The sequence below is a fragment of the Acinonyx jubatus genome, chromosome A1, assembly GCF_027475565.1.
Source record: "Acinonyx jubatus isolate Ajub_Pintada_27869175 chromosome A1, VMU_Ajub_asm_v1.0, whole genome shotgun sequence".
NCBI lineage: Eukaryota > Metazoa > Chordata > Mammalia > Carnivora > Felidae > Acinonyx > Acinonyx jubatus.
This window is the reverse complement of record NC_069380.1, coordinates 131144565-131157136: the sequence shown is the minus strand read 5'-3', so window position 1 is coordinate 131157136 and position 12572 is coordinate 131144565. Positions and strand designations below refer to the sequence as shown.

The 12572-nt window shown below is 37.5% G+C and overlaps 1 protein-coding gene across 2 annotated transcripts in view; it reads left to right on the top strand.

The window, feature by feature from the left end:
• The window catches only part of SGTB (small glutamine rich tetratricopeptide repeat co-chaperone beta), a 49365-nt gene that overhangs the window by 12205 nt on the left and 24588 nt on the right, over positions 1 to 12572 (top strand). For both annotated transcript variants that reach the window (XM_015065329.3, XM_015065328.3), the window contains exons 4-5: positions 3384 to 3453; positions 9599 to 9698. In XM_015065329.3, the coding sequence (XP_014920815.1) occupies positions 3384 to 3453; positions 9599 to 9698 (170 nt within the window). The remainder of the gene's footprint in view (positions 1 to 3383; positions 3454 to 9598; positions 9699 to 12572) is intronic.

The following is a 12572-nucleotide window of genomic DNA, read 5'->3' as shown; positions in this document are numbered from 1 at the left end:
ATTTAAGCCTGGCAGGGACATTGCTGAGAATACCACATTGACTGTTTCTAGAACTTGTGAGAAGAGGTTCTGAGAGTTGAAATGAAGATGGCAGTTTGGCAGTAAACTGTTCTCTCTTTCTATTCTTGGCAAAAGAATAATGCAGTTATCACACAGATGAATTCTAATTATATAACAAAGATATAAGGAGATAGTGACGTGTCCCTGCACTCCTCATCAGAGAATTCCCCTTTTCTTCACTTCAGTTGCTATGGTTCTTTCATTGCCTGGGTTTCTGGCCTCCTTAGGGAACCCCATTTCAGTGGCTGGACATGCCCATGGCTGAAGCTAACCTTCTTTAACTCCTAGATGCCCAAGAGGCCTCTGCTGGAGACAATACTTGGATGTGCTCACTCCTTAGCTCTTGTCACTGGTGACTTAGTACTAAAGAGATCAGAATTTTTCTTTACCTCCCAGAAAGCTCAAATTGACTTTTGCACTCTGTTTAAGTAGAGCTTTTTTTTTTTTTTTAACGCCTGTTTTACTTTTTCTCTCTGTGTTTAACTGTAAGCATTTTTGACTTGCTATTTTTAAAATATAATTTCTTTTTTTTTTTTACATATAATTTTCTTTATCCAGTCATCCATTAATGGACATTTGGGCTCTTTCCATACTTTGGCTATTGTTGATAGTGCTGCTATAAACATGGGGGTGCATGTGTCCCTTCGAAACAGCACATCTGTATCCTGTGGATAAATGCCTAGTAGTGCCATTGCTGGGTCGTAGGGTAGTTCTATTTTTAGTTTTTTAAGGAAACTCCATACTGTTTTCCAGAGTTGCTGCACCAGCTTGCTTTCCCAAAAATATAAGTTCTTAAACCTGGCTTCATTGTGTATCTGTATAGTGTTATTTGTGATGTCACTCCTTTGTTTGCCTTATTTAACAGCAGCAACTTCATTACGTATGTCTTTGTTAGCAGAGTACAGCAGACAGAGTCTAAACCTGCCCAGAGCAGCATACAGATTGTTATAATTAAGGAAATTATTTGCCTCTTTTCAGCAATAAAAAAGAATGAAATCTTGCCATTTGCAAAAACGTAGACAAAGCTAGAGTATAATGTAAGTCGGATAAGTCAGTCAGAGAAAGACAAATCCCATATGATTTCACTCATGTGGAATTTCGAAAACAAGCAAACATGGGAAAATAAAAAAGGGAGACAGAGACAAACTCAGAAACAGACTCTTAATTATAGAGAACAAACCGATGGCTACCAGAGGGAGGTACGTGGGGAGATGGGGGAAATAGGTAATGGAAATTAGGAGTCCACTTGCTGTGATGGTCACCTGGTGATGGATACAGCTGTTGAATCACTCCATTGTACACCTGAAATTAATATAATATTGTATGTTAACTAATTGGAATTAAAATAAAAACTTAAAAAAATTGAAGTTATTTGTCTCACCAAGTGTCCATGGTTGTTATTTTTGTCATTTTAGTTTTAGGATACTGGTCTTTCTCTTCTGTTTTTTCCCTCAATTAAGTTTATATACTAAATGGATTCATTCCTTTTATATAAGGCAGGTAACACTCATCCCCACATCATGGCCTGCTCAAATGCATTTAATGAATATGAGAATTAGTTTTCAAAGTTATACAACTGTGGCAATTTCATTAAAATAATTCAGAAGAATTTAGAAGACAGAATGGATTAGAGTCCATTTCTCAATATGCCATTCTTCTGACTCAAAAAGTCACTCCCCTCCCTCCTCCCCTTAACTTCCCAGGATTATTAGAAGATGTGAAATAGAAGAAACCCTGAAAGTAGGTACTGCAGGGCAATAATGTGTCCTTGAACTACACTTACATCCTAGGAGACTGTAGCCAGTTTTAAGTAGTGACCTCTAGTTATAAGGATTCCTATTTGTATTCTATACATTTTTATTCCAATATTTTATGTTTAGAAAAACTGATTAGTATAGAAAGATTAAAAAAAATAAGAACAACTCACATACTTTATGATTTTGTACTTGTGAATATTTGTGTGCAATTAGCGAAGTATATTTCCAAAGTTAGAGCTATCAAGTTTATTGAAACTTTGGTCAAGACAGAGATAATGGTGAAGGACGCCTGGGTGGCTCAGTCAGTTAAGCATCCAACTCTTGGTTTTGGCTCAGGTCATGATCTCATGGATTCGTGGGTTTGAGCCCCACATGGGCTCTGCACTGACAGTGCGGAGCCTGCTTGGGATTCTCTCTCTCCCCCTCTCTCTGCCCTTCCCCACTCATGCTGTCTCTGTCTTTCTCAAAGTAAATAAATGGTGGATATATTCTAAATGTGGGGATCAAGTCATGATCTCGCGGTCTGTGGTACCTATGCGTCTGTGAGTTCAAGCAAGTTAAAAAAGATCTTTCAAGGGGTGCATGGGTGGCTCAGTCACTTAAGCCTCTGACCTCAGCTCATGTCATGACTCACCTTTTGTAGGTTTGAACCCCCATTGGGCTCTGTGCTGACAGGTCAGAGCCTGGAACCTGGATTGGATTCTTTGTCTCCCTCTCTCTGTGCTCCTCCCCTGCTTGCACTCTCTCTCTCTCAAAAATAAATAAACATTAAAAAAAAATTTTTTTTTAAAGATCTTCCAGAAATGGAAAAATACATTGTGTTCCAATTGCTACTCAAGATATTTCTGAATGCCCCTTCGGTTTGAACATTAGTAATGCAAAAGAGGTTTGAGGATGATAGTAGCTACTGAAAACAGGAAATTTACATTGCCTTTTTTAAATGATAAATTAATATATGTCCATTGTTTTTAAAAAATTGGTCAACAAGGAAAGATATAAAGAAGAAACTGAAAATTTTACCTCCAAATATTACTTTTAACCTTTCTCGTTAGACCTTTCCTGTCTTTGTTGTTTTAGCCTGTGTGCACGTATATGTGTGTATGCACATATTTAAATTATAGTGTTACATTATTAATGCTTCTTTTTATAAACTGTGAATTTGACTTAGGATATCTCTTTAGATATTAAACATTATGCTTCAAGATTTTTATTAATATAAATAATCTCTTGAATATATTTTCTTTTCCTATTCTTTGTATACTGATTATTTATATTGTTCATGAAGTAGGGTTTTTTTGATGTAGGAAAAGCAAGTAAAAAATTTGATTCATATTAGCCCATTATCTTCTAGAAAAATTCTACATACTCATTTTTCTAAAAAACGTATGTGGAAGGACTTTCCCCCTATGTCTATGTAACCCTATTATTTACAGCCAGATTTCATCCTGTGTAAATATAGGTGATTTACTGTAATACAATTTATTTATTATTATTTATAGTTCTGTGGAATGACTTTTTTATGCAGGTAAATGGAAACTCTGTACATTGATTTTTATTTAATTTCAGAATGATATTTTGCCTCTCTCAAACTCACTGCCTGAAGACGTGGGAAAAGCTGACCAATTAAAAGATGAAGGTGAGTATTTCATAGAGAAATTACTATTTCGTAAAACTTCATGAAACTCTGGAGAAAGTGACTCTGGCAGTTGGTGAGAATCTGATTTACGCTGCCAAGTCTGAACTGTCATACGTCCACATGATATTTGTGAAACAGAAATGAATGTGATATGGAAGAAACCTGGAATGGCTTGTGAACAATAATGTAGTTATGCCTTGCTTCCAGAGAAGCAGATCTGCTGTGAATAAAACTTGCAAAACAAGTAACTTAAGGGGTGATTACTTCTAACTGCATTTGCTACATGTACTCTGGGGTTCCAAATTCTTCTTTATGCTTGCAGAGAGGGAAGGAGAAATTTGGGATTTCAAATTTTTTTTTTTTATGCTTGCATAGAGGAAAATAATTTTCAGTATTATTTTAACTTTTGTATATGTTTAGTGTTTTTGAGTTCTTTGATACTTGTTAATACATGTATGTGGCTCTTGACTTAAGTATTTATTACCACATTTGACTACTACATAATTACATTTTTCAATACTGGCTCTTGAGGCATTTTTAGTTATAATAAATCAGTGTTGAAGATCTGCGTTTAATTTTTTCTGTCATGTCATTTATGTTAAGCTATAGAGGAGAGTTAGGCCAGGCACACAAGATTTGTACTAAGAAGCTCTCGGGAAGAGTCTTGTATTGGCAATGAATGAGAGCCAAAAAATTCCCTGTCCTGTAGGCAGACATTTATTAGGGAATATGCCACATTCAGAAGCTATACAAAATTGGTTCAGAAACCATTTCCTGGACTTTAAACTGAAGAAGGCAGTTAAAAACAAAACAAAACAAACACAATCACTTGATTTCTTAAAAGGTAGATATGAAAGAGAGTATACTCTTCCTATTCCTTGGGTCTTATCCTCTCTATCAAATTTTTATTTTAAACATACATGTATATCACTGTTGTTTTTTTTTAATATGCCACTGCTTTTAATGGCCGCACAGTGCTCCATAGTACTTTAGACCACGATTTACTTACCTAGCCAGATAATTTTGTAATCTTAGATAAACATTGTCTTTTTTTAAATTTTGTTTTTTAATGTTTATTTATTTTTGAAAGAGAGAGAGAGAGAGAGAGACAGAGCATGAGCAGCAGAGGGACAGAGAGAGAGGGAGACCCAGAATCCAAAGCAGGCTCTGAGCTGTCAACACCGAGCCAGACACAGGGCTCGAACTCACGAGCTTTGAGATCATGACCTAAGCCAAAGTCAGCCACCCAGCTGACTGAGCCACCCAGGCGCCCCATAGATGACATTGTCTTAATATCTTTGTCTATATTTTTACTATTATGTGATTATCTTCATGGGATTACATTATAAAGTTCTGTATATCCAACAAATAGACTGATTTCAATTTTTAATTTCTTACTTTAAGAATTAATACTACTATAGTGGCTTTAAATTTTAGAATAGTATGACTTTCATAAATTACATGCAAAATTAAGTAAAAACTAGATCCTTGTTGTCATTTGAATTAAGAGTACTCCCCAAAGAATTTGGATTTAAACTATCTGGATAGAAATGCATTTTTCATATATTTAGTTTCTAGTTGAAACAATTTAACCTGATGTTTTTTTCCCCCCACTCTGAGTTTTGTAGTTGTGTGAAATCCTTAGTGATGCTGTGTATTTTCCATTAACGCTTGCTTTTTAAGCTCCCTTGGTTTAGCTCTAGTAATGATATTGAATAAATGGCAAATTGAAATTTTAATTTTGGCCTTCATGTTTACTCCCTCTGCATGCAGAACATGGGGAGATTGCATTCCCCGCAGAGTTTGCTTTGATATAATGAATGTTGGTAAGATGAGGATTAAGAGAATATGCAGGCTGAGACTCATTTAATGCTCCAGCATGGGTAACTGAATTACTTACTACTTTCCCCTTTAACCACAAAAGGTTTTATTCTTTTTATTTCTTTTTTTAATATTAGAGAGAGAGAGAAAGAGAGAGCATGCACACGCACAACAGGTGGGAATGGGGTGGGGGGAGAGAGAGAGAGAGAGAGAGAGAGAGAGAGAGAGAGAGAGAGAATCTCAGCTAGGCTCCAGGCTCAGCGCAGAGCCTGAAGCAGGGCTCGACCCCACAACCCTGGGATCATGACCTGAGCCAGAATCAAGAGTTGGACACTCAATCGACTGAGCCACCTGGGCACCCCTCAAAGCTTTTATTCTTTCATTTTACTAAAACCTATCACATCTGAGACATGTTACACACAAAGTTAAAGCAATTGTTATTTTATACAGGTTTTTATTCATGTGAGCACTAATGGCCACTGCAGTTTGTCAAGCATAAGGTTTTTCCAGGCTGTCTGTGACACTTGTCTGTGTTAATCAAGGCTTCTAGCCAGGTAGTACCTTCCTAGAGGTGTCTTTCAAATATTTTTGTGTGCTTCATTTGTAAAGAGTTGCAGTAAGTTGAGACAAAACCAAGATGGTTTCTTTTCTGTGATTCCCTGACACATTACAAAAATATGTACATATCTTGTAGGTTGTCTTTTTTTTTTAATATTTATTTTTGAGAGAGAGAGAGAGAGAGAGAGAGAGAGCGAGCGAGTAGGGGAGGGGCAGAAAGAGAGGGAGACACAGAATCCGAAGCAGACTCCAGGCTCTGAGCTGTCAGCACAGAGCCTGATGTGGGTCTCCATCCCATGAACTATGAGATCATGACCTGAACTGAAGTCAGATGCTTAAGTGACTGAGCCACCCAGGTGCCTCTTATAGGATGTCTTGATAATTAAAGGAGACAGTTTTACAGGAGAGTACCCCATAAGTATAAAGTGCTATACAATGTTCGGTTATATTTATCTTTACAAATTTCTTCATTTGTGTCCCAAATATTTGCATATTGGATATTTTGTGACTTAAGGGTTATCGTAAATATATGTAAATATATATATACATCTAGTGTACATATGCATAGTGTATATACAATGTAGTATGTAGACTTTTGATATGGTGGTTTATAAGAAAATAGATACAATAGATTTTAATAATAATAATAATAATTATTATTATTATAATACCACTCGACTATCAAACGATCTGTCACAGCTGCTCACTCAGGAAAGGAACAGGTGAGCTCTTGCACTGCAGGGCCAGCCGCTCTGTCCCCTGGAATCTCAAGGGGGCTGCACAGTCAGAAGCACAGCTCCTGGCTGGGTTTGCCAACACTGTTGCTGAACAAACACAGATAAAGTCCTAAACTTCTTGCAAGAGTAACCAGTAACTCAAGAGAGGAGGGTTTGGAAAAGAGAAAGGACAAATTCACTTTGGGTGCCAGCAGCCAGGGGAGGCGGCAGGCTCCATCTTTACACATGCCCACCTCTCCTCCCACAAGATGGACACCTAGAGTTTTACTGGCAGAGGTTCAGGGGGTACGTGCTGGAGAGCCTGGAGGCAGTGCATGATCACAGCTGGGGATCAGTATGTTTTCAGCACGTATAAAGGGTAGGGAAAGGGATCTGAGGGGCGTGGTATTCTAGGCATTACCTTGCTATCAGGGCTTTTCTAGTCTAGCAGTTGGAATGTTCTGGTCATTGCACAACACCTTCATCATTGCCTCAAGAAAGTGTGATAAGAAATAAGAACAATGGATTTTAGTTAGAGCATGAGTTAAGTAGTCTTTTCATTTTCTGGTTTTAACTCTTAGGGTCTATAGTTGAGCAAGAGGGCTCCCTAAGAACCCCGAGACAAAAAGGCCCATAGCAACAGGAAAATCCACATAACCCAGAAAATTTAAATCTTTTACATGGGTTAAACAAATGTATTTCAGTACTTAGGCTCATGTAGTTAATTTCTTGCTCTATCATAAAAACTATGTAATCCTCTTAGCTTCCTTAGAGGCTTTATATTCATTACATTTTGGGGGTGGGGGTCTAAATTAGTTTTTTATTTATTGTAAAAACAACTTTATTGTAAATAAAATTTACTCCTTTAAAGTGTATAATTTCAGGGGCGCCTGGATGGCTGGCTCAGTTGGTTAAGCATCTGACTTCAGGTCATGATCTCATGGCTGATAAGTTCTATCCCTGCATCAGGCTCTGTGCTGATGGCTCAGAGCCATCTGAAGCAGAGCCTGCTTCAGATTCTGTGTCTCTCTGTCTCTCTGCCCCTCCCCTACTCAGACTCTGTCTCTGTCTCTCTCTCTCTCAAAAATAAACATTAGAAACAAAAATTTTAAGTGTATAAATTCACTGGTTTTGAAGAATATTCAGAGTTGTGCAGCCATTACCACAGTTATGGAACATTTTTTATCACCTCAAAAGAAACTGTGTACCTGTTAGGTTACTCTTTATATTCATTTCTGATTCTTTTTTCTTTTTAAACCAGGATGAAGGTCTGTTTTTTTCTTTTTCGTGTTTATTTACTTTTTCTGAGAGAGAGAGAATGAGCAGGGGAAGGGCAGAGATAGGGAGAGAGAGAATCCCAAGAAGGCTCCCCACTGTCAGTGCAGAGCTCTACCTGGGAGTTCGAACCCAGAACTGAGATCATGACCAGAGCTGAGATCAAGAGTCTGACGCTTAACCAACTGAGCCACCCAGTCACCCTTCATTTTTGATTCTTAATTTGCAGTAACTTTTGCATCCTTTTATATGCTTTTGTCTACCTGCCTTTCCTTTAATCTTGCTGTTCCTGTTCCCTGCAAAGTTATACTCTCCTACTCCTGTTAAGTAGCTAATGATGTATTAAAAGACAAAACTAATAGGAGAGCTTCTGGTTTAGAGAAAGTTGGGAGGAGTAACAGAGGCTTTTGTGATGTAAATTCTTCCTCTTAATCCCAGTGTTTTAAAATTTCAGTTTTGAACCATGGTTCTTATCAGTGAGCAGGACACATTTTTCCCTTTCATGGAATACAAAAGATAGCCAACAGGAAATTCCTTATTTTGCTGGCTAGTTCTTAACCTAGCTAAATTATTACCAGATGTATCTGTAGATGACTTCCTGAAAATTAGCACCCTGTGGGCTAGCCATGGTATCTGAAATTCTTTCTAGAAATTAATGTCCAACAGTCCCCTTTAAGAAATCTGTCTCTGGAATGGATAGCACAAAAAAATATGATCTTCCGATAGCATATTAACATGATTAATTTTACTGGCTTACCCACATAACAGAATTCTGAGATTTTGGCTATTCAGTAGGATTTTTTTTTTTTTAAACATTTTTTTATTTTATTTTTCAGACAGAGAGAGACAGCGCATGAACGGGGGAGGGGCAGAGAGAGAGGGAGACACAGAATCCGAAGCAGGCTCCAGGCTCTGAGCCATCAGCCCAGAGCCCAACACGGGGCTCAAACTCACAGACCGCAAGATCGTGACCTGAGTTGAAGTCGGATGCTTAACCGACTGAGCCACCCAAGTGCCCCTTCAGTAGGGTTTTTTGTATCGTTTTGTTTTTTGTTTATTTATTTTAAGAGAGTGGGGGGAGGGGGAGAGAAAGAGGGAGAGAGAGAATTTATTTCACTGCACACTGTCAGCCTGGAGCATGATATGGGCCTCAATCCCATGATCCCTGGGATCATGACCTTAGCCTAAATCGAGTGTCACATGCTTAACTGACTGACCCACCCAGGTGCCCCATAGCAGGTGTATGTTTTGACAAGGGAAGGAGTGGATAATGAGATGATGATGGGGAAAGGGATTGCATCTGGAGTGGGGGAGCAGCTCTAAAAGGAAGGCAGGAGATGAATATAAGGAAGGTGAGAAGAGATTAAATTTTGCCATGGGATACTCATAATTGTTGCATTTACTCACTTATGAAGCCTGGATTTAATAAGGTATACAAGCTTTACTTGCTTTAAGACTTCACGTTGTTAAAAATCACTTGAACACACTGATGGCTAAGGAGTGTCAACTGCATAGTAAAATATAAAATTTAGCTCTATTGCTGATGAAAAATCATGTTGGCGGGGTGCCTGGCTCACTCAATTTGTGGAGCATGCGACTCTTGATCTCGAGGTGGTGAGTTCAAGCCCCATATTGGGGGTAGAGTTTACTTAAAAAATTAAAAAAAAGAAAAATCACATTGCTGACCTTCATTTTGTTGTAGTTTCTATGATTAAAATGTATCTTTCAGGCTTTTTTCTGTATGTTATACTTATTGTACATATTGATTATTTTAGGCAATAACCACATGAAAGAAGAAAATTATGCTGCTGCCGTGGATTGTTACACACAGGCCATAGAACTGGATCCAAATAATGCAGTTTATTATTGCAACAGGTAAACTGGCACTGTTGTGGCAGGTTTATAGTTCTTCAATTGTAATTTGTATTAATAGCACTGAAAATTTATTTTGAAATAAATTTATTTTGTAAGATTTATTTTGAAAAATTTGAAAGTTCAGGAAGGTAGAAAGAAGGAAAAGTAACCCATAAAATTAACACTCAGAGATAGTCACTCTTATTAACTAACCTTTGGCATATTTTGTTTGATGTGTCATCGGTTTTAGATTCATTGTTATTCAGTAGGCATATCATAAACATGTCCTTATTTTGTTGAAACTCTTCATAAACATTCTTTAAATGGATACAAATTAGTCTGTTATTACCTCTTAATCTTTTTTATATTTCCAGCACCTATCGTTGTGGCTGGCAAACAAGCACTAGTTATTTTTTAATAAACGTATAAATGTACCTTAACTTATTTTATTGTTTTTTTAAATGTACTTTATATAAAGGTACTGGCAGATTGTTCCTTTTTTTTTCAATATGATGAAGTTGGAATGAACATCTTTGTTTCTCTAATTATTTTCTGAAATTCAGATTTTCTGGACTTTGGGTTTATCCTTGGAACTGCATTCAATTGATTTAACTGTGTAAACATTCAAAATTTGTCGATGCTGATTGCAAAATTGTTCGAACTTCTTTGAAAAATTTTGAAAATTTATTTCCTTCCTTGGAAGTGTATGAGTGCATCTGTTTTTACCACATCCTTATCAGCACTAAGTACTTGAGTTATCATTATTTATTATTAATTTAATATTAATTTTATTTTAATAGTAATTGTTCTAATTTATATTTAACTACTGGTAAGGTTGGACATTTTTCACATGTTGGCCATTTGTGTTTGTTTTCTTACAATTATCTCTTTGTACCTGTGCCCGGCCTTAGCTTGTTTGACCTCATACTTCTTTCTTTCCCTGTTCTGCCCTTTTTAAACAAAGGGTCCGACCCTTATAGACTACATTTCCCAGGGCCCTTTGTCACCTGAGTTTTGTCTGGGTTCAGTCACAGGAGGTGCTGGCAGGAGATTGGAGGGCAGAGGAGGGGAGAAGGTGGGGTGTTTTTTCCCCTCTTTTTACATCAGGGTATTTATCCAGCAGGGGCTGCTTCTCATCCTTGTCTCCAGCTCCCACCCAAGACACCTGCTATGGTCACAGCTTTTGCCAGGCGATGTTGGCTTTTGGACTCTGCACTCTGTCCTCTATCTTAGGGATGGTAATGGCTCCTGCTGTTCCTCATCTCTGGATTGCTACACAACAAGATGCCCCTGCCTGGCATCTTAGCTCTTGCGTCAACTGTGTAATGAATTCCCTGAACTAAAATAATCTATCTTAAATATTAAAGTTCCAGTAGTACTTTTTGCAGTGATGGAAATGTTCTGTATCTGCTTTGTTCATTACAGTCGCCACTAGCCAGAGTGGCTTTTGACCACTTGACATGTCTAGTGCAAATGAGAAAGTAAATTTTTATTGTTTAATTGATTGAAAATCAATTTAAATTAATTTAAATTTCAGTAGCCACATGTAGCTTATGTCTACTCTCCTGTACAGCATAGCTGTATATTAAATATATAATCCATTTGTACTAATTGCATAGCTTACTGTTTGCCTTTTAATGTTTTTCATATGTAAAGGTTTTAAATATTTGTGTAGACAAGTTTGTCTTTCCTTGTTTTTTTTTTTTTGTTTTTTTTCCTTTCTTTGGAATTTTATTCCAGTGTTTTTAAGTCTTATTTATTTATTTATTTATTTATTTATTTATTTATTTATTTATTTTTGAGACAGAGAGAGACAGAGCACGAACGGGGGAGAGTCAGAGAGAGAGGGAGACACAGAATCTGAAACAGGCTCCAGGCTCTGAGCTGTCAGCACAGAGCCCGATGCGGGGCTCGAACTCACAGACCACAAGATCATGACCTGAGCCGAAGTCGGACACTTAACTGACTGAGCCACCCAGGCGCCCCAGTCTTATTTATTTATTTAAACTCAAGTTAGTTAACATACAGTGTAGTATTGGTTTCAGGAGTAGAACCCAGTGATTCATCACTTACATACAATACCCAGTGCTCAACCCAAGAAGTGCCCTCCTTAATGTCCATCACCCATTTAGCTCATCCTCCCATCCACCACCCCAACAAGCAACCCTGTTTGAGAGTGTCCAGTGTTTTTAGTCTTAAAGCCTTCCCCATTTGCAGACCTGACAAATAACTTCTCTTTCCTTCACATTTAAATTTTATCATTGCAAGTCTGCTTTGGTGAATGGTATCTATTTTAACCAATTTGAAACCTTTTAGGGCTGAAATCTATAAAAATTACCTTTTGTTACATAGTAAATTCTTAGATTTGGAAGAGATCTTTAATTTGGTCTAATCTTTCATTGAGTTATCCTTGTGCTATTTAGGGTATTCATACCCTTCTGAGATGACCCCTTCTCCCCTGCATTTTCTTTTATTAAGAAAAAACATTTTTTTTTTGATGTTTATTTATTTTTGAGAGAGAGAGCATACAAGTGAGTGGGGGGAGGGGCAGAGAGAGAGGGAGACACAGAGTCTGAAGCAGGCTGCAGGCCCTGAGCTGTTAACACAGAGCCCTATGCGGGGCTGGAGCCCACAAACTGCGAGATCATGACCTGACCTTAACTGACTGAGCCACCTAGGCGCCCCTCCTCTGCATTTTCTTTCGTGGTTCTGTCTGTTGGAATAGTCTTACTTATGTTGACACTGAACTTGTTTTCCTGAAGCCCTTGTAGCTAATCTCAGTTGGCAGTTTTAATTTTTATTCTTAAGGGCAGTTACAGAATAATTATGATCCTTCTTTTTCATAATAGTACCTTACATTTTGAAGATTGCTACCATGTTCATTTGAGTTCTTTT